Raw genomic sequence first — 21,896 nt, 5'->3', positions numbered from 1 at the left:
CCTTCCTCCCCCAGGTCAGCCTGTCTGCATCTTTGATCCTCGGCCATTGGGACGCTGCCCAACGTCCAAGTAAACATTCAGAAGACTTCAATGAGAAAGGGGTCCCAGGCCTATGGAGAAATCCGGATCCAGATTTGGACTCTGTATTCCTGGCATCGTTCTGACGCCACCCCCACCCCCCCTCTTGAGTTCGGAGGGGCTTCAAACACTGCTTGGTTGTTTTTAGTCCCTTACAAACCATGTTAGTCTTGGCCAGGTCACAAAATCCAACTTCTGTAGCCGATAATGTCAAGTCTGTACAATAAACAGGCTGGAGGCTCTGTGGAGCAGTGGGCAGGGTGGCTTAAGAGATAAGGCTCTGGTTTTGCCCGGCATCTTTCAAGTTATCTGATTGGTTGACAGACAGGGATCAAGGTTTATCTCAAAGGGATGCTGCTCCAGCAAAATGCCTCCCAGTTAGAACAAATTGCTGGTTGTAAAGCGTAAGGCAACCAAGGTGGATAATCTGTAAAAGATTGGGTTGTGTCCTGGCATGAAATGAGACAGATTTTTCCCCCCCACGTTCGTCTGCGGCGTTGCTCTTTGGGAATTTTGAAATGCTTTTCTCCAATCTGTTGCTAGGATGGAAAGGCTGGTTTTTGCAACTGGGACTGCCTTTTAAAAATTGCTTTTCTCCATCGGAGAGGACTGAATGAAGTTTGGAAAATGACCGCTGAGGAACCGAGCTGGGATTCTTTAGCTTTTATTACATGGTTTGGGAAGAGTTGGTTGTTGTTTTTTTTTAGCAGAATGAAGATGGGTGTGTTACGCTTATTGGTTCCATGTAAAATATGTTTTGGGGAAAAATTAGCCCAGATTTATTTTGGAATAAAGAGCAGAGCATAATTTTGGGAAACGTAGCATAGCATTACCTAAACTTTAGCTAAAAGTAGCTTAAAGTGAACTAATTATTTGGAAACATGGGATAAAATTAGCTAAACTTAGTTTAAAGTTAGCTAATTTGGGGAAATTGGGATAAAAATTAGGTCAATTTGGGGAAATTGGGATAAAAAAGTAGGTAATTTTGGAAAAAATAGCATACAAACATAGTTTGTTGTTTTGGGAAAATGAGCAAAACTTCACCTTATTAAGAACTGCCCATTGGCCACTAATTGTATAAACCAAATTTCCGTTCAGTGGGTCTACAGTTTACATTAAAAAAAGTGGGTGATAATGGGAAATTTGGGTCTCCTAATTTTATGACTCTTTGAAATCTGCATTTGAAGATGGGGGGGGGGTATGAACATATTTCCAACTTTATTATTATTATTGCATTTTATATCATTTTTTTCTTCTTCTGTTAATTACATATCACGGTCCCCAATGAATATCGGAGTAGTATTTCAACCTTCTTTCATCCTCACAAAAATTCTGAAAAGCTTTGGTTAAAAATGCCGATGAGTAATGAAACCTATCCTTTGTTTCTCCCTGTCTCTTTTTTATTTGTTTTACTTTCCTCAGGATTTTTCTATAATTCCTCCCCCCACCCCCATTTCAACAAATTGGCAAACGACCTTTGGCTCTCCTGCACGCCATTTTCGGAGTCAAGAACTATGCTAGACAATTTTAAAGGGTCTTTGAGGTGAGTATTGGCCTCCTCCCACCCACCCACCCACTCTGTCCCCCAACTTTCCCAAGACAACTTAGTGTGTGCAGGTGGTCCTCGACCCACAACCACCATTGAGCCAAAAGTTTCTTCCTGTTAAGTGAGACATTTGTTAAATGAGTTTTGCCCCCATTTTCTGGGATATTGATCGCAAGGAATAAATCTTTTTTTCTTGAGACCTGGTTCTCTTCCTGGGCTTGTTAAAGTAGAGCAAAGATAGCCAAGGGGTTTTCAAACCTTTATAAGGAATGTGTGACTCACTAAAAATTCATTTCACTGTCTGGGTGGGTAAGGACAATATTGATGGGCTGGTCGGACTGGTTTTGAATATTATAACTGTTTCAGAGATCTCCTTATAGAGGCTGCTGGGGCATTCGGTCCTCGCTTATTTAACTGTGAACTTAAATTGGCCAACACCTTTCAGCGTAGGACAAATTGGCTAATGCTCTTGCTTTGACCCACGTTTTGACAACAGTTTTCTCCAACCTGGTTGATGTGTTCAGATGTGATTAACACTTGAAAGGGAGATTTCTAGATGGAAGATAAGAGTGGGAAGTTAGAACCACACCCGGAAGAAACCCATGGCAATTCATTTCCGTATTATTTCCAGAAAACAATACTGTACATCCAGGCCCACGCAGCCACCAGCCAAAATCGAAGGAGACCTTGACCTCACTGCTTACTCACCCAATTTCTTAAGGACACAGCAAAATCAGATTTACTTTTGGATGCAGGGCGAGAAGGACATGCTCCAAAACTTTAATCTGATTGCAAAACTACGCTGGCTAGAAATGAATGCATTTTTTTAATAGCATTGCTCTTGATTACGTCCAGCTTTTATTCACGAACATTTGGCAGGGATTGACGCCTCCCAGATGGAAAGCCATCCTTGATGTCACTTCTACAAAAATCTTGGCAGTGAAACCCATTCATAGTCTGTTCCAAAATATCCTGCCGGTTTTATTTATTTATTTTCCCCCCAGTTTCATTTGGCTGTTTGGGCTTCCTGTATTCTAACATTGCCAGCTTGCAGCAAACCCCCTGTAGAATAGATAGAATCTATTTTTGCAAAGATGGGGAACAGAAAAAGAAAGGAAAAAAAAACATAGGAAGAAGGTACAAATTCAGACACAGCAAACCAAGCAAGGAGCCATAAACGCAAAGGATGCAAAACATAATTTGACCTGGCGGAAAATAATAATAATGCTTCCCCCCCCCCAAACAGCAAATAAGAGAAATAATTGCTCGGTATGGCAAAGGGAAGATTTAAAGGAGATAGAATACAAAGTGCCTGTCTCTTTGCTCAAAACAGAAAACCGATAGCAGTTTTGTAAGTTGAGTCTGTTTGACATGCAAAACGTAAGCATAGTTTTCCATCTGGGCTTTGCATATAAACTTTTGCATCACACACCCAAGCCAGGATGATTGTGTTTTCTTTGAAAAATTGTCAGAGTCAATCAGATTGGTCTATGGAGTTCCTCAATCATCCAGGTCATGGTTGTCCCAGAGGTGCTTGCTTTCTTTCCCCCCCCACTGCTCCCCCCCAAAAAGGCAACTGCACAGTCTTGATTTTTTCCTTGAAAATGTTTCGCTTCTCATCCAAGAGACTTCTGAAGAAATTTCATGGATGAGAACTGAAATGTTTTCAAAGAAAAAACCCCCAAGAAAGTCCAGTTGCCTTTTTTGGGGGGAAAAAGCATCTTTGGGACAACCATCAATCAGATTGTTAGATATTTGAAGAACTTTTAGCTTTGGAATGAAAACGTTTAATCTGGGGTCTCCTTGATGCTGCCTGTGCTTAGCTGTTTTCATGACCCAACTAGGTAACACCCTCCATGCTATGAGTGCGCACCCTGTGGCCTTTGGGTGGTGGTGGTCGGCAAACCTCAAGGATGGGCCATCTACACATTTAACCAGAAAGTTGCTGTTGGGTTTTCTCCCTCATGAAGCAGGAAAGTCAATGATGAACTCTTTTGCCCTGCAGGATTCTGAGTTCCTTAGTCGTGTTGGGATTTCAGCTGGTCATTCCACAGCCTTCCATTGAACACAGAAAGGTGAGTGCTGCGTGTCACGCAAGGACCCGGCATGTACTGTATGGGAGAGTTTTGCAGTTCTGTGTGCTTTAAGGTCTTCCTAAGACAGTTTGAGAAGCTAGCAATGGTCCATTCAGTAGCATTTAAAATGCTGAAATGTCAGTAAGGTTTGCTCTACAGCAGGGGTCTTCAAACTTGGCTGGCTGAGGAATTCTGGGAGTTGAAGTCCACAGGTCTTAAATTGGTCAAGTTTGAAGACCCATGCTCTATAGCTTCACTTTTGGGTGTGCATTGCTTCAAACCTTGTCCTTGATGGATTTTCATCCATTGTCCTGACAAACAGTCCTTGACATATGACCGCAACCGGAACTCCCATCACCTATTGATGTGGTCTGAGCCATGTATGATTTTGTGACCATTTTACTACAGTCATTAAGCAAACCACACTGTTGTGAACTGGATTGAGTGTGTTTAGGATATAGTGCCCAGATTAAACCAAGCCCAGGCTTCAGATGGTGTGTCAATCGAGCTGGTGGCATCTTTGGGAGAAGCAAAGCCAGCATCTTTTTTTTTTGTCCTGTCTCCAGGCAGCCTGTTAAGTGCAAAATCTGATCCTGACTTGAAATTCCATTTCAGTTGGAGCAAGAAGCTCAGCTTTTCAACAATTGGCTGATCTGGCTGCTTAATCCTCATTTGAATGTAACTTTTTCTCTCTCCCTCATCCTTCAGAATCCACCTTTTGTGGGTGAGCAAAAGGCATTTATCTCCTGAAGGCACATCAACACCCATGCTGGCTTTCATCTTGGGTGGGGTGGGATGGGGAGGAGAGGAAAGGAGAGGAAGCCACGGCCAGGCTCTGGGAAACGTAGCCTTTCCTTCAGAGGTTGCCGAGCCTTGTCAGCTCCATTGTTCTGGAAGAATTGGAGCGCCACGCCAAGGCTTTAGCCTTTGTTTCCACTGTTTGGGGTTTTTTTGCACGGGTTAAGCAAGGTCACCAGCACTGGAGCAACTTTGATTTTCAAAATGTGTAGAGTTCTGACTTGCTTCCTGTTGCTCAACCAGGCTGATCTCAGTTCCCCACAGCAGATCACGGTTTAAATCGAGTCATTCTTTGGTGGAAAGCGTTTTTCTTTTGATGACCAACTGGGGTGGTTATTTATCCGGTCTTCTCTGTGTGCCACCAACCATGATGACAGAACCTAGTTTTGAAGCTCCTATCTCTGCCATTAAACAACCAACAGCAAAGAAAGAAAACGTGGTCCTGTCTCAAGCTTTGCAAAATGTAACATTTTGAGAAGGTTCTCACTTCTCTAGTAGCTTCGGCTAAAGTTCTACCTCTGCTTTGAGTTCCTTCAGACAGAGAGTTTCCCAAGTTCTTCTCAAAAAGATGAAGCCATTAACTCCACCCCATGTTTTGGAATTGGATCAAGATTATCTTCCTGCCTGCTCAAATTGCTTAATATTGGCAACCCTTGCTGGTAATTCTATCCAAGAGTGGCATCATCTGCAAAAGAGAAGTGACAGGACAAGTATGTTTTACAATGAGATTTCTTACATTCACAGCAACGAAACAGTTTTAAAATCAGTCAGCCACTCTGGAAGAACACATGCCAGGCTGGGTTTTGGCCAGGACTGAACTTGATCCGCAGAGATATCAACGTGTCTTCAGCCAAAAATGGATTGTGATAAACCAAGTTCTTCTCCTGCTCCCGACCCGTGTGCTTTCTCATAAACCCACTCATGGAAATTCTTAAGGTTCAGAGGGGTTCATGTTTGGGGGGGGGGAAAGAAATCTTTGTCCACTTTCTACATCTGGTTTGACTCCAGCCTTCTCTGCGTGCTCCAAAAGAATGAGTTTGGGAGGTGATTCAAGGTTATACATGCATGCAAATCTGGGTGGCATTAGTCCAGAGCTGTTTGTCCTCTCAACGTCCTTTAAGACCCTTCAGATGTGGTAGGGCTGGTGATTTTTTCCAGACATTGCCCAGTTTCATGGTCTCTTCTGCCTCATTTGCCCATGTGTGATTATGTCTTGTTGATAGTTGTCATATAGTTTGGACAAAACAACCTCAGCAGTTGATAAAAAGGACACCCTTGTTTGAGATGTAAGAAGGACTCGTATATCTCTCCAACCATTCTCTGGATCATCATCCAAAGACAAACATACATATGGTTAGCTCTATCTTTTGAGTAAAATATATTAGAATCTTTGAGTCTAGCTTGGTCAAGAATAACTTTTAGTTAGATAACCACCACTGTTGGGATCTCATTTCCTATTTGGATTCTTGGAATTATTGTGGCTTCTAATCCCATAAATATTCTCTCTTCAAGGGTTCACACACAGTTTCAACAACTCTGGGTCATGTTTTGAGATCTCAATCTTGTTTCTTCAAAGTCTAACGGAAATGGCTTTGGAAAGTAAAATGCTTGTTGATGGCTGTCTTCGAATAGAATATTTGAATAAAAGCCAGAGCTAGAAAATGGATGAATGTCTTGAGCAATTATCTCAGCATTATTTCCTTCTTAGCATATACGTGAAGTTGGTGAAGGCATAATTCAGAAATGTAGACACAAATAGTTAAGGGAGAGTCTATTGGGTGGCAGTTAATATCACTTTTAACTATTACATTTTGGGGTGGCTCTTATTTTGTTTTTAATGGGAAATCTCCAGCGCTGGCAGATAAATAGCCCAAGCTGAATTAATAGGCGTTGATTCAAAATGTGAAAAATGGATTCTAGTTTTGTAGGTCTGCTTAACATTTAACCTCCCTTTCCTGGTTCCTTTCATCACCCTTTAATTGTGAATCTCATAATTCAGAGGCTGGGTAGTCCAGCAGCAGTCACGGAAAATAGCTGCTGAAGGGCGCAACGTCATACAGATTAGTTATTCTGACTGGCCCCCATCCAAATTGGCCTGTAGGCATCAGCAGGTTGCTCTGTATGTGTGGCCTTTTGCTCCTCTAAGTACCACCGATGATCTTTTAGCTCAAAAAAGGCCCAGCTGCCTCTTCCCTGTCCCCAAAAGAAGAGTCCCTCAGGTCTGTACAAAGCCCTTTGGTGATCACCAAAGTCTACCTTTGGAGCTGATGCTTCTCAGACCGTGCTTTCAGCTTGAAAACCCAAAATATCTGGTACTGCCTGCCTAGATGTCCCAAAGATGCTTTTCCAAAAGGCAACTGGACTTTCTTGGGGTTTTCCTTGAAAACATTTCACTTCTCATCCAAGAAGCTTCTTCCATTCTAAAGAAGCTTCTGGGATGAGAAGTGAAGCATTTTCAAGGGGAAAAAACCTAAAGAACTCCAGTTGCCTTTTGGAAAAGCATCTTCAGGACAACCAGGACTGGATGATTGAGAATCTCCATAGACATTTACCTGCCTAGATACAGTATGTGACGCTTAGAGCCTCCTTCTGTGTTGGGGAAACGATGTTGGGTGAGGAGAGGAAGAGTTATTGGCCATCTGGGTTGGCCAATTCCAAATATTCTGCCGGCTGGGGAATTCTGGCAGGTGAAGTCCACATGTCTCAACATTGCCATTGCTGGGCATCCTGGTTTAAAGAGATGCAGATTGGAATGAAGTACGTGGAGTGATGATGGTCTGAAGCACCTTTTGTGAACCAGTTAGAAGCAGTACACCGCCTTCGTCCGTTGTGAATACTTCTATTTTGTCCTTGCTAGCGTTTCTGGCCAAAGTTGCTTTATTTTTGTGCCAAAATTTTAACTGATGGGGAAGGAGAACAAGGCAGATTTCAAACAGGACATGTGCTAAAGTCACCCAGGCTCTTTGTCCCTCCCCTCACTTGATGTCATGACTAATAAATGTGCAGGCGCATTTCAAAATGGAGAAACATCTGGATTCCATTGACAGAAGAATCTGGGTATGCATGTAACAAATAAAGATGACACTAAATTAGGTTATGTTGTTAATAAGTTTTTGACAAATCCTCCCCTCTTGTTAAGAGTCATTTAAACATGCTCAGTAGTTCCCCTTGAGAACAACTTGGGAGGTGTGGTTTGTGGGAATCTGTGATGCCAGAGCGAGGGCTCTGTGTGTTTTTGTGTGTTTGCATTGTGTACTGCTGCTGTGGACCTGTTGCTCGTTGCTGGCAAGCAGAGTTCAAGCTTTTCCCTCTGGATTTTAAAGTGATTCATTCTCCTAATTTCTGAATCTCTCCCAGCTTTGAAACTAAAGCTCAGAAAATTCCTTTAACTGATGCAGTTGATTAATTGGGTCACAAAGTGACTCCATAAAATTAGCAGCATCTGTGAGACCAGGAAATCCCACCCCCAGGTTCTTCTCTATAGATGTGGTTGGCTAGACCTTCTAGTGTTTCAGCCAATCCAACCTCCCTGTGGAAGATCCATTCAATTCAAGCAGAATAGAACTGGAAGGGACTTTGGAGGTCTTCTAGTGCAACCCCCTGCTCAAGTAGGAGACCCTCTACCATTTCAAACAAATGGCTGTCCGGTCTCTTCTTAAAAACCTCCAGTGTTGGAGCATCCACAACTTCTGGAGGCAAGGCAGAAGTTCTACTGGTTGATTGTTCTAACGGTCAGGAAATTCCTCCTTAGTTCTAGGTTGCTTCTCTCTTGGATAAGTTACCATCCGTTGCTTCTTGTTCTGCCTTCAGGTGCTTTGGAAAATAGGTTGAGAACCATTGTGGTAGAGAATTCCAAATTTGAATTACACATGGTGTAAAATAAATTCTATTATCTTGACCTAGCCTACTTTGAAAATATGACGTTGCCCCACTAACTCATCTCCTCTGATTTTCCTTGCAGGTACCCCAAAGGATAAAAGATGGGAATGTTGCCCCAGAAGAAGAGAGCGGAGGAATCCCTGGGGCTTGGGGCAGCTGGGGACCTTGGTCAGCTTGCTCCAGAAGCTGCAGTGGTGGAGTGATGGTGCAGATGCGGCCGTGTCTTCCAGGTTACTACTACGAGAGGACTTCTCACAAGCCTGGGCAGTACTCTGCTTCGGAGAGGGCACTGGCTCATATCCAGCAACTGCCTCAAGAAGACTCTCTGCCTCCTTTCTCTGGTCACGTCATCTCAGCCATCCGTACATCGGTCCCTCTTCACAGGAATGAGGAACCACCACGGGCTGCTCTCTCCTCTGGAGGAGGCCGCAATGACAGCCATTGGAGCCGAGCCACCTCAAGAGGGGGCCAAGCTCCTCAATCTCGGAGACGTAGCCCCAAATCAGAAAGAAGGTATGTCTCTCTCTCTCTCTCTCTCTCTCTCTCTCTCTCTCTTTCTTTCTTTCCTTCCTTCCTTCCTTCCTTCCTTCCTTCCTTCCTTCCTTCCTTCCTTCCTTCCTTCCTTCCTCCTCCTTGTCTTTTTTCACATTCCTGAAAAATGTTCAATTGTAAGGTCCATCTCATGGATGAGTGCAATAAGAGGTCCTTTGGCCCCTATTGTGAAACTATTTCCCTCCTACACGCTTCTTAGAGACAAATTTGTTTATTTTTGCTTTTAGCTAGTAAATTTGAAGCTTTTTCTTAAATTGTTTAATTGCAGATATGTATTGACAGACAGCATTTTTCTTAATTCGCTTTCTTTCATTCTTACTATATAAATTAGTTAGACAAGATGGTATTTCTGTGTAAGGTTACAGATAAATACTTCTGGGAAACTACTACATTTCCTCTGGAGTCAAGATGTGTCTTCTTCCAAATTTAGGTTGCAGAAGGGTTGCAAGATGAACTTCAGAGCAGTCAGGTGTAGACTTGTCCCGTTAAGTTTTCTACAGTAGCTCTGGGGGAAGGACTTGACATCAAACAAGCTCAAGTGCAGATAGATGTCTGCATGCTAGGAGCATTAAAATAAAACCCCTCCCCCGCCCCTGGCAAAGGAAAAACAGAAGCAACAGTTCACACGGAACAAATAATGGTAAATAAGGACTCTTCCTCATTCTTGGAATGAGAATTTATAATTTCCTTTCTTCTAAACATTTTCCCCATTCCTTCTCCAAAAATCTCCTAGCAACTTGAAGAAAAGGGGTTTCAGTGGGGCCACAGGTGGTTGGCTGGGCCCTGTGCAATCGACTGCATTTTGACGTCCCTTCTACGATCAATTTCTACATCTCTCCTTTATCTTTGTCTCTTGTCTGTGCCTTGGCTTCCCATACCTCTCTTCTCTGTCTCTAAAACGATATCTAAGCCTAAGCCCAACTCTACCTCTACAGTAAATAAGTATTTTATAACCTGTGGCTGCCATTGGTCAACAGCCTTCCTTGGCTTCATGAGCAAAACTACAACCTCCAGTCAAAATTTTAGATATGCCTCAAAGACGCAGATATGCACCTTTGGACACAGGATTCCTTCAGCGATCTGTCCTATGATAAGGACTATCCTCTATTTTGTGAAAGGATGAATAAAACCAGGAACCTCTGGTGTGGCATCAGCCTTGCCTGTATATTCCCCAAAAACCGATCTCTGACCACTAAGTCAGAGCTTTTCAACCAGTGGTACAGGTACCACCTCTGGTACATTGGCACCTGGCAGGTGGTACGCGACAATCCTAGAAAAGTGGTAGCAGGCAGGGGGGAATGAGCTGAATTGGTGGCAGCACCACACAAGCCTGAGCGAGAGACGGCTGGAGCTGCAGGGCTGTCAGGGCTCAGCGGAAGCACCAGGATCAGCTCTTCTCCGGGGCTGTCAGGGCTCAGCGGAAGCGCCAGGATCAGCACCAGGCTCCAGCTGGAGCTCGGCGCTGATCTTGGCGCTTCTAAGCCCAGAAGAAGCACCGATCAGCTGGAATGTTGCAACATCTCCAGGCTCTTGTGATTTACATTCAGATGCTTGGCAACCGATTCATATTTATGACGGTCACAGTGTCCCAGGGTCATGTGAAGTGACCAAAACCTGCTGCAACCACCCAGTAGATGGGGAGAATAAAAACCAAACACTCCCCCACCCCACCCCCACTGCCAATCCTCAACAGAAATGCTCACAACAATGAAAACCTCAGACAGGAGGAAGAGCGCCACCGGGCGGGCAGGCAGGTGTGTTGCTCGGCTGTGGCTTGGGGGGGGGGACTTTTTTCAGTGCCATTTTTCGAACAGTCACTAAATGAAGGACTACCTGTACTTCATCACTTTTTTCCTTTGGGGGGGTCATCAAGTTTTTGACTTCTTGCTAGGCGACTGGTGGTGCTCGGATGTTGCCATATCCTAAAAGTGGTAGAATGGGTGAAAAGGTTGAGAAGCCCTGCACTAAGTCATGTAAAATCCCTTCCTAGCTTTGGTCCATGTGTCATTAAAGCAGGACGTCTCTCTCTTGAGAAGCGTCTCCGTCCTCCTTTGCTGTCCTGGATGCTGTTGAGCTTCGCTTGAGGCTGGCTGCCCCTTTGCTTCAGCCCAGGAAGGTCTGGATTAAGCAACTGTGGGATCCCCATGGAATAGGGAACAGCTGTTGGTCTGGAGGGGGAGAATCTCTCTTTCAGGGAATTTCCTGTGTGCATTTCTTACAGCTGCGCCATCGTAACATCAGACTAGGCTGCAAAACCCAGGCGTTTCAATCCTCGATCTGGGTTTATTGTTAAAAGGGCCTTCAAAATGACCCTTCAGTCCAGCTGACCCTCTTGGAGAGGACGATATTCAGCTGCTTCATTGGCAATGGCAAAGAGAGAATTGGAAAGGGGAAAAAAATTAAAATAGAAATGAAGTGAAATGAAAAGGCTTTTAATGCGATAAAGCACAATTTATGTTTGTCTTTTCTTTTTTCTTGCAAGAACTTCCAGGAGATAAAGTAAATAGTTGGTAGATCCAACTAGAAGAAGAAGAAAAAAGGCAAAATGTTTTTCACTGAGTGGGGTTTTTTTTTTTGAGTGTCTCCAGCTGGGAAACACTGCCAGGATGTTTTCAACTTAATTCTAGGGTTAGAGTTTATTTATTTAGAATATTAACACTGTCACCTATTTTAAAACCTGAACTGGGTGGCTCACAACCATAATATTGATCAGTTGGGAAGCTTTGCTGGCCGTTTGTTCCTCCGTCTCTTTTTCTCCTCAAAGCTAAGGAAAACATCGAAGAAACTGGAAAGTAGAAAGTAGGAATTATGATCGAGACAAACTCATTCTAAAGATGTATCTGGAGGAGAGCCAGAACATTTCCCAAAGTCACAAAATGTTTGTACCAGTCAGTAGGAAGGACATAGAAATGGCTTTGGTGGTGCTAAGCTGTTGAGCTGGTGCCCAAATGTGGGGATCAAGTAAGAGTTACTGGGCACTGTTTAAAGACTTTTAAAGCCCTTTATGGCTAAGGATCACGCAGTGAAGGACCTTCTTTCTCTAAATTTGCTTGTCCCTAGCATGTCCTCTTGACGCTTCTTCTAGAAGTTGGAGGAAAGACGGATAGCTGTTAATTAAGGTCTTCTTAGGTGGACTTTTGTAATTTTGGTGCAGACACACCAACCGAGGTGGGTTTTTTTTGGAGATATTTTATGGAAAATTAACACAAATATTATCATCAAGAGAGGGTGAATGGTTACATCACCAGGAAGAAATGGACTTACAAGGGTAAGTCAAAAAAAGAGTTAATCTGGAAAGCTGGCTATGGTTTATTGGGAAAGGGTCATAATCCCTTGTGGTAGACAATTCGGTAAGACCCAGGACGTTTGGGCAGTTTGCACTGAAGGTTCTATCTGATGCAACATTGCTCTGAAACACCTTCCAACATCTAGAGCAGTGGCTATGGCAGGAAGTGTAGATGTTTTGCCTCTCTGATAAATCTGAGCCAAGGGCTCCACCAAACATTTTATTTTTTCCAGAGGCAACACATCTCCTGCAAGCTGCTTCCACTTCTTCATGACTAACAGATGACTTTCCAAAGGAGATATGCCCCTCTGGCGTTCTTCCAGGGCTAACCACTGAAAAAGCCAGCTTGATAAATAATACTCCAAAGCACAGAGGCGTAGGGAATTGGTTCTGGATATTGCAGATGTGAACCTGTGAAGCTCAGCATGCACAAACACAGGGACAGATTTGACCCACAACTATTGGCCTGTGTCCGTGTAGTAGATGAAAGGATGGGGAGATGGTCTCCTCCCACATCATGTCATCCTGGATCAAGATGTTTGTCCTGGAAGAAGGATTTCCTACTGCCCTCACCTGTCACATAGAAGGTCACTAGCAGTACTAAGACTTTGTCTTTTGCTGGTTATAGGAGCTCTGGGTCCATTATGAGCCAAGAGGGTTGGGGCAGGCTTTGCATTTAAATCAAATTCTTTATAGACTTCCCTTTGGAGAGGAAAAAATAAGGCAGTTGTCAGAGAGATTTATGAGCTGGGTGGGTGACTTAGTCTTAAAAAAACGTTCACAGGAATTAAGTCTCTCTCCCTTGCTAATGAAAAATATTAATGGGAAGAGTTGGGCAACAGTTTATCAAATACATTTTTTTATACCCTGAAAGGGTTGGAGAGGCCAGAGGAAAAAATTGTACCAAGGAAGGGATCCAGGAACTAGCACGTTCTCAGTTGGCTGGAATTTAGATTTCCTTCCTGCCAATCTAGCTTGTTCTGCTGTGGAGTTCATGCCTATCTTCTGCCTGGGCCTTGCACCCAGGTCCAAACCTTCTGGGCTACCCAGACTGGCTTTTGGGAAATTGAAAACAAAATCTCACACGGAGAAGGCAGCTAGCTTAAGAAAGCTGGCCTACTGTTGGAAGCATGGATGTAAAACTGGGGAAGAAATGACAGACAAATAAAGTGGGTGTATTTTTCTGTCCTCTCCCTTCATGAATTAAACCTATTTGGGGGGTCTTCAACCCCCATTTTCTGTGTGCTTTTCCTGCTTTCACAGAGCAGGATCTGCACAACCGGTGAATAACATTTGTGGTCATGGAAAGGGCTTCAGTAGCTGGGAGGAAAATGAATCTCAAGGCTGAATGCGGTTTGGGGGTGTCAGATGGTTCACACACACACACACACACACACACACACACACACACACACACACACAAGATGAGGCTCTGAGGTTTTTGTAATTGTTCTGAAGGGAGTTGAATTTCCTCCACACCCGGGAGGAGCAATGGAGCAAAACGAAACATTGGCTCTAGATGCCTATCCGCTCAGTTCACATTAGACAAAATGTTCCTGCTAATTTACACCATGGAGAAAGAGAACAGTAGTAGCTGGAGGGGGGGGGAGGGGGGATATGTGGAAAGAAGAAACTGGAGTCCATCATATCTGATGGAGAAAATTGATCAAAGGACATTTTCACCCAGGCTGGCTGTTAAAATAATTGATTTTGCATGGTTGGTTTTGACAGCGCCATGATGCTTAAGGTAGATCCTGGCATCAAATAGGCAAAATGAAACCCAGCTTCCCTTATTCTTAAAACAAGCCTCTTTAAACCCCCCTCCCCCATATTTTGTTTGTTTTTGAATGCTGATTCAAATCTTGTGTGACACAGATACACACACACACACACACACACACACACACACACACGTGAGGTCTCAGGGTGGGTGAATGAGAGATACCAGCAGCTTACATTTTTTATCACTGAGATAATACTTCTGTTTTAGATAAGTCCAGCAAGTCTGGAAGTCTGGTCAGATGTCCTCACGGTTGTATCTGGTACATGTTTTTCAACACGTGTTATCTGTTAAACAGTAGCTTGTTTTCTGATGATCACAAAGGGTTTTTCTCCCCCACCCCGTTCCTTTCACTGGCATTCTCCTTGGATAAATGTTGTTTTCAAGGTACAGAAAAAACCTCCTCTTCTTCACCAAACGATTAATGCCTTGTATTCCACATTTGGTATTTGCTGTCTGGCACCCTACAAAGCTTGGTTGCTTGAAGCTTGAGGAGATACTTGCAATGCTGGAAACTTGAAAAGTGAACAAGTAGACTGCCCCCCCTCCCCAAGAATTGTCCTCTCGTTGTCCTTTTTAATATGAGAATTATGAACAAGAGAGTCTGCTGCATAACTGAGTCTAGATGGACTTGTGGTCCACGCTGAACATCTTCTGTCCTTCTGATTTCTTGAAAGCCTTCTATGAGTGCATTCATCCATCCCTCTAAGCTGCAGGAGAGAAGTAGTGAAGCCTATTGGGATGGTATTTGGCTGATCAGATCCGGAACTGGTCTTGAAGCTGTTGGTTGCTTGTTCTGAAGCATGATAGATCGTCTGCTTTCTCCTCCTCTCTCTGTCCTTAGAGGCCGAAATAAAAGCCCCATTGGACCTGGGAAATATGGCTACGGGAAAGTTCCCTACATCCTCCCGCTGCAGACGGACACGGGACAATCGGCACACAAACCCCGCAAGCAACGTCAGTCCATGCAGCCTGCACAAAACCAACAAGGGACTGGTGGCATCTCCACTTTTGCCCATCCAGGTAGCCCTTCCCATCATCATCCTGGAGGAACCTACCAAGGTGACCACCGATCTTCTCCAGCCAGGTCTCAGGTTGCGAGCAGCTCTTACCATCAACAGCCGGGGTCCCATTTTCAAGCCTTCCCAGCAGCATCTCGAAGTTTGTTCCAGGGCACAGAACGGGGCAGGCATCTCTTTGGAGCGTCTTATCCACCCGTCCAAGGGCAGATGTCCGCTCAGCCGGCCGCTGCAATTGTGTGCACCGGGGCCTACAAGCAGTACAGACTCTGCAATACAAACGTAAGTTTGTCCTTTGTACTCTGGCCTTTCCACACCTGCTTCCACAAATTCTTGTTTTGAGCTTAGGAGTTTTGCAGAGAAGAAAGGAAGCACACTAGACCTCTTGGGTGATCTGAATTGGATTGGCTTGAATTGGATACTTTATTTGGCCAAGTGTGATGAAAGAGACAAGGAATTTGTCTCCGGTTCAGAAGCTCTCAGTGTACATGCAAAGCAACAGAGAGAATGACAATAAGACAGGTAGACTTTGACTTACGACTACAAATTTTGAGCCCAAAATTTATGTTGCTAAGCTAGACAGTTGTTAAGTGAGTTTTGCCCTATTTTACGACCTTTCCTGCCACAGTTGTTAAGCAAATCACTGCCGTTTTTTAAGTTAGTAACAGGGTTGTTAAGTGAATCTGGCTTCCCCATTGACTTAGCTGGTCAAGAGATCATAGAAGGACATCAGGTGACCCCAGGATACTGCAGCCATCATCAATATTAAGCAGTTGCCGAGCATCTGAATTTTGATCCCGGGACCACAGAGATGCTGCAGTGGTCGTATGTGTGAAAAACGGTCATAAGTCACTTTTTTTCAGTGCCGACGTGTTGAATAGTCACTAAATGAATTGTTTAAGTCAAGGACTAGCTGTACCAATAAAAGGAGGAAGTAAAGACGATAATAATAATAAAAAATAAGAATAATACTACAGCTATACTACATGGGTAAATATGCATAGACCTTAGACAGTACTGTGAGAGTAGGTGTTCAGCAGAGTGATGGCAAGAGGGAAAAACTGTCCCTGTGTCTAGTTGTCTTGGCATACGACCAGTGGTGGGATTCAGCCGGTTCGCACCACTTCGGCAGAACCGGTAGCTAATTTTTTGTTGCCCAGGCCCAGAATGGACTTCCGGAAGCGGCATCCACACAGAGAACCGGTGGTTCACCTATTTAATCCCGCCACTGCATATGATGCTCTATACTGCCATCCTGAGGGAAGGAGGTGAAATAGTTTATGTCCAGGATGTGAGGGATCTACAGATATCTTCTCAACCCTTCTTCTGACTTGCGCAATATACAGGTCTCCTATCTGAATATTTGTCCAGAACATTACAAAGTTCCTCGTGTTATTTTATTTTATTTTTTCAAGTGAACACAGCTCCTTTCTGTCTCCACTTCCTCTGCACTCTTCTTCCTTATTAAAAACATCTTTAAGAAAATAGTTATGGGGCAACCCATCATGGTTTCAGCTGCTACCCAGTTGGGTGTCATGACCTCACTGTGCCCTAGATGAATAGTTTAAACACCAAATCATAAAAAGAGAGGCAGGTGGGCTTGCACCGGACCCTGGAAAATCTACTGTGTTTATCCACCTTCTGCATGATCTCCCAGAACATACATTTAGGCAGTAATTTAATTTATTAGCCAAAATATTTTAAGGGCTCCTACTAGCAGGCAGAGAACAACATTTTTTTCTTTTATTTGGAACATTCTCTGTGGTTAATATAATTTATCGGGGGGGGGGAGAGAAGAGCTCTCTTAATTGGAATTGTAGTGTTGGGTCACTTCCCCTTATGGATTCTGGTGGGGCAGTTAATTAATAACAAATTAACTCAATCTGCTTTTCTCCATTAGGTCATTTCCTTGCGGTTATAGTTTTAATGTTTTTTTCATGTAGAGCAGAACTCATTTTTCATGAGTGACACATTGGATCGTATACAGTTTCAGCTTAGATGGTTTGGTCTACATGCTTCTGAAAACACATTTAAAGATCAGGGCTCTCTGGAAGGGTGATGTTTTTTTTTTTATAATTAAGATTAATCGTCCATTGTTTTAGAAACACTTGAAGTTATATTAGGCGCAGGGCAAGAACTGTCTGATCAGTCACCATTTGATAAATAAGACCCAGTGGGATGCTCAGCTGGAAGGGGATGGAATAATTAAAGCAAATAAAAGCATTTAGAAAGAGCTGCAAAAATAGACGGGAATGTTGTTGCTTGCCAGATGTGAAGATGTGTCCCTGCAGGGGGAAAAATTCATCGTGGTACACACAAGGTTGGGTTGCTGGTTGAGTTCCAGAACAATGTACAATGCGTGTAGGATTGTTCATTCATTTCCTTGCTGGCTAAGAAACAGTAGTTTTGAGAACCCAAATAGGCCCAAACTGGGTCTATAGACCCAAACTGGAACCAACGAAATGCAATTAGACATGAGCTTGTAGAACCTGTTGGCCATATGAGGTAGTCCAGACCGGAAACATGGGAAGATATGCTAATTCTACATTACATTAACAGAATATTTCAAGTCTGAAAGTACTTCCCCCCACTTCTTATAGTCGAGAAACTAAGGAGGGTCCTTTCTGAAATGTTTGCTGCATCCCGATTCCTTCTGCCGGGTTCAGCAGCCTCTTATCTTCCCTTGGCTGTGTTCTTCCCTCTGTCTCCCAAGGTCGCTTACACATATCGTTACAACATTCTTCTGCTTGTGCTTCAGCCCAACTAAGTTTGTGAAATGATATATAGACGTCTTGAGTTATAACTAGGACCTTCCCTGCAACCATCGAACCTGTCTACCGTATTGACTCATTCCGGTTCTCTCCCCCCCCATTATGTGGGGCTGAATTCCGTGGGTGAGCTTGACGCTATGTAAAGGCTCTCTTTTCTTGACTCAATGGCGGGATCTAAGAGGGCAAGAACACGAGGGATACTGACCAGCATCCCTTTCCTTCCCCTCCAAAACAATGCAACATTTATTTTGCGTTCTTGGAATGGTCGACAGGACCATACAGCTCATCCAACAATATTACCTGAGATGTTGGGGGGGGGTGTTTCTCAGAATGGGTGGATTGAGGTAGAACCAAGCTATTATGATTGCTAACTTTTGGGAATGTCTTTTCCTGAGATGGAGAAAGGCCATCAAAACGGAGGAGAGGGAAGGAATCTCTTTTCTAACAGCTGTGTGCTTCCTCCTCCTTCCGTCTTCTGAAATGAGAATTAAAACCAAATGGTACTCCAAAGAAACTGTTCTTTTAAAAACACAATGAAGTAGGGCTAGATCAGATCCCACCCTCTGTAGGTCCCTTCAAACCATCCCACTGAATACTCAGACATTGTCCTTTGACTTTACCCCCATTTTTTTTTCTCTTCTGCCTTGGCTTTTCATGCTACACTTCTGATTTCTCTGAAATATTTTCCTGTCCACCTGTAAAGTTCATGACCTTCTCCAATATTTATAGCAGGGCCTGGGTCTTCTCTGCCCCTTGTTTGGCTGATGTGGGTTTTTCCCCCCAATTATTTCTCAATCAACCCAGCCCTTCCATCTGTGAATTCTCTCAACAGCCCGTATGTTTTGTGGGTTCACTGCAAACAATACAGACCCTTGGGAGGAGCTTTATAGACCCTCCCCCCTTTCCCATTTAGAGTGGAGGGGTTTGATTTCTCAGCCAGATCTTCATCTCAACGGCTCAAGTTTCCTCTTTCAGCCCTTTGGCCCAGCCAGGAGTTTCCAATTACAAATCATTGTCTTTGCAAATGGCTTTAATCCACGTTCTATTTAAGCATGGACCTTCAAGCCAGATTTAAGCCATACGTTTTGGGACAGAGAGCTTTGTCTTTCTTTTCTTTGCTTAATTAGCCTCTTTTCTGCCCCCTTTTGTCCTCCTCACATTCAGTTTAATAACTATAATACAGCGTTTCCCAACCTTAGGAACTTGAAGATGCGTGGACTTCAACTCCCAGAATTCCCCAGCCAGCATAGCTGGCTGGGGAATTCTGGGAGTTGAAGTCCACGCATCTTCAAGTTCCTAAGGTTGGGAAACGCTGCTATAATATACCTTACGTTTTCCCTTACTCTGTAATCACCAGGTCTCCTTGTTTTTCCTTTTAATTTTTTCTGTGGCTCTTGAGATTTCCTGTATATCATGATTAAAAACAATTAAACTAACAACAACAACAACAACAACAATGAACCAAAAGAGGCAAAAAAGGCTATCATAAGGAAAACAACAATTGCAGATGCTCTGTCATACCAAGACTTAACATTTTACTGTTTCCCATTGTGCTTGCATGCAGACTATCGCCATTGGCCTTGGTGACCGATAGGCAGATCCTAGCGCTCTGTTTCACTCCATAGGCTGATATCACTATGCATTGATATTTTTGACACCACTCTTCTAAAAGTCCAAAAGAACCTTATAGTTCCATTGACAAGCAGGTATATCCTGCGCATTATTTATTTAGTCTTTGAGCTCTCTGGCCCAGGCTGAGGATTAATCTATTTTAACTGGGGTTTTATTTGCACAGGGTTACGTTTAATCTTTTTTTAAACTGGTTTTAACTTTTGTATTGTTGGTTTTTAATTCCCTGTAAACCGCCCTGAGTCCTCAGGGAAAGGGCGGTATATAAATGTAATAAAATAAATAAATAAATAAATAAATAGTCCTTAGTCTTTATTTGATTTATACCCTTTCTTTCCTCTCTGATGAGTGTTCAAGGCAAATTGTTTTTCATTTATTTGACATATAACTGTATGCAGGGATGATAATAATAATAATAATAATAATAATAATAATAATAATAATAATAATAATAATAATAATAATAATAATAATAATAATAATAATAATTGCTTTGTCTGATGTAATTAGCAGATGAGCTAGAAAGTTATTCCTTAGCAAGTGGAAGCCTTTAGATTTTCAGCTGGATTTTGTCCACTGGAAATAAGGTTTTGCTGATTTCTCTTTGAATCAAGTGCCTCATGCATTGCATACATGTTCTATAAATACAACCTCAGAGACAAGGAATATTTGGATGGATTTTTTAAATGTGCATTTTATGAAAGTGTGGCCGTAGCTGAGCGAATAGCCAACTATGTGACAGTATTGAAAGAATTTGCTCAGAATAGCCCCAGGCTTAGGAGGGTCTCCGAGATGTTCAACAACTCTAACATGGTTGTCCATTTTGCTATAAGTCGGGCTCCAGGATAAACAAGGATAGATATTTTCTTTTTTTTTGGTCTGATTTCCAAACTGATTCTATTTTATTCCATTCATGTTGTATTATTGGGTTTGGAGAATCTGGAAAAGGCTGCTCACTAAATGGATGTAAAACTAACCATAGTTAGGAAGGATGAGCTTTTAACCCATGTTAAGAAATGTCCTCATTGAAATGGCGTTTATTAGCATCCTCAATTCCTGGATGGGTGTCCAGTCCATTCATGGCAAATGGAAGATAATCTAGGATTTTCTGTTGGATGTTATTCCAGGAGATGTGGGCCCTGGACCTCCTAAATTCCAAATAATGTGGTTAATGTATCTTTCCCACAACTTATTTTACAGGCCTGCCTTGAGAGCAGAAACATCAGAGAGGTGCAATGTGCGTCCTACAACAACAAGCCATTTATGGGCCGTTTCTATGAGTGGGAGCCATTTGCTGAAGGTAAGAAGGCACCTCTGTGGCTTGGTCGAAAACGTGCGTCCACCCTCCTTCCCTTTTTGCGATGTTGTTCACTGTGGAGGGTAGGGGGTGGATGGGAATATTTAAATATGTCATCTCCCAACTTATTCTCTACCAGTCCTCATATTGCAGCACATTGCTGGGTGGAAATTGAAATAGGACCTTCTTGCAAATGGGCCTTATCTGTCATGGTTGAACCTGGTTATTCTTGGCCCCCGTTTTGTGAATGCCCCAATGGCATAGTGATGTTTGAATAACGGAAGGGCAGAGTTGGAAGGGACTTTGGAGGTCTTCTAGTCCAACCCCCTGCTTATGCAGGAGGCCCTACATGGCTGTCCAATCTCTTCTTAAAAACCTCCAGTGATGGAGCATCCACAACTCCTGAAGGCAAGTCATTCTATTGGTTGATTGTCCTCACTGTCAGGAAATTTCTTCTTAGTTCTAGGTTGCTTCTCTCCTTGGTTAGTTTCCATCCGTTGCTTCTTTCTTGCCTTCTTTCTTGCCTTCTCTCCCTGAGTCCTTCGGGAGAAGGGCGGTATAAAAATTTAATAAAACCTTTAAAAAACCTTTAAACCTTCTGGTGCTTTGGAGAGTAGTTTGACCCCCCTCTTCTTTGTGGCAGCCCCTCCAATATTGGAATATTGCTATCATGTCACCCCTGCTCCTTCTCTTCAAATCCCCCCTCTCCTGCCTCTGAGGACACCTTGTAGAATCATTTTCATAGCATTTCCTACTAAGCTGAACTTTGCTTCGAAAGCTCGTGAAGATGTCATAAGTTGAGGACTACCTATAAAAGCATTCCTCCTGTCTGCTTTGGCATTTGGGGAATTGCAAGCCGGGTGATTTCCCATTATCGGGAGCTGATCTAATTATTAATAAATAATAATGTGCATTTCTGGATGAAAGGGTGATGTGGAACTGCGGCGTTTAATCAGAAAGAGAACAAAGAACTGTGTGTAGGTAAGAAGCGGTCAGAAAAATATCTTTGGAACTTTCTTTTTAAAAATATCCATAAGTGGGGTCTTTTTAAACATTTATAGGTGAAATAGACCCAGCTCAGCACAAAACGTAGAGCTGCCACCTGAGTCGGCGTTTATTCCCAGAGCTGCCATTTTGAATAGGTGCCCTGTATGCACTAACATAACAGGGAAATGAATTTTAAAGC

The 21,896-nt window shown here is 43.1% G+C and overlaps 1 protein-coding gene across 1 annotated transcript in view; it reads left to right on the top strand.

Moving 5' to 3' along the window:
• Positions 1-1,592: 1,592 nt before the first annotated feature.
• The window catches only part of LOC310645501 (thrombospondin type-1 domain-containing protein 4-like), a gene marked incomplete at its 5' end in the record, with an annotated part of 114,340 nt that continues 94,036 nt past the window's right edge, over positions 1,593-21,896 (top strand). The window contains 5 exon segments of the mRNA XM_083371274.1: positions 1,593-1,621; positions 3,630-3,699; positions 8,459-8,889; positions 14,839-15,295; positions 20,614-20,713. Of these exon segments, the coding sequence (XP_083227400.1) occupies positions 1,593-1,621; positions 3,630-3,699; positions 8,459-8,889; positions 14,839-15,295; positions 20,614-20,713 (1,087 nt within the window).

This window comes from Vipera ursinii, assembly GCF_947247035.1.
Source record: "Vipera ursinii genome assembly, chromosome: 11".
NCBI lineage: Eukaryota > Metazoa > Chordata > Lepidosauria > Squamata > Viperidae > Vipera > Vipera ursinii.
This window is presented reverse-complemented; position numbering and strand designations above follow the sequence as displayed.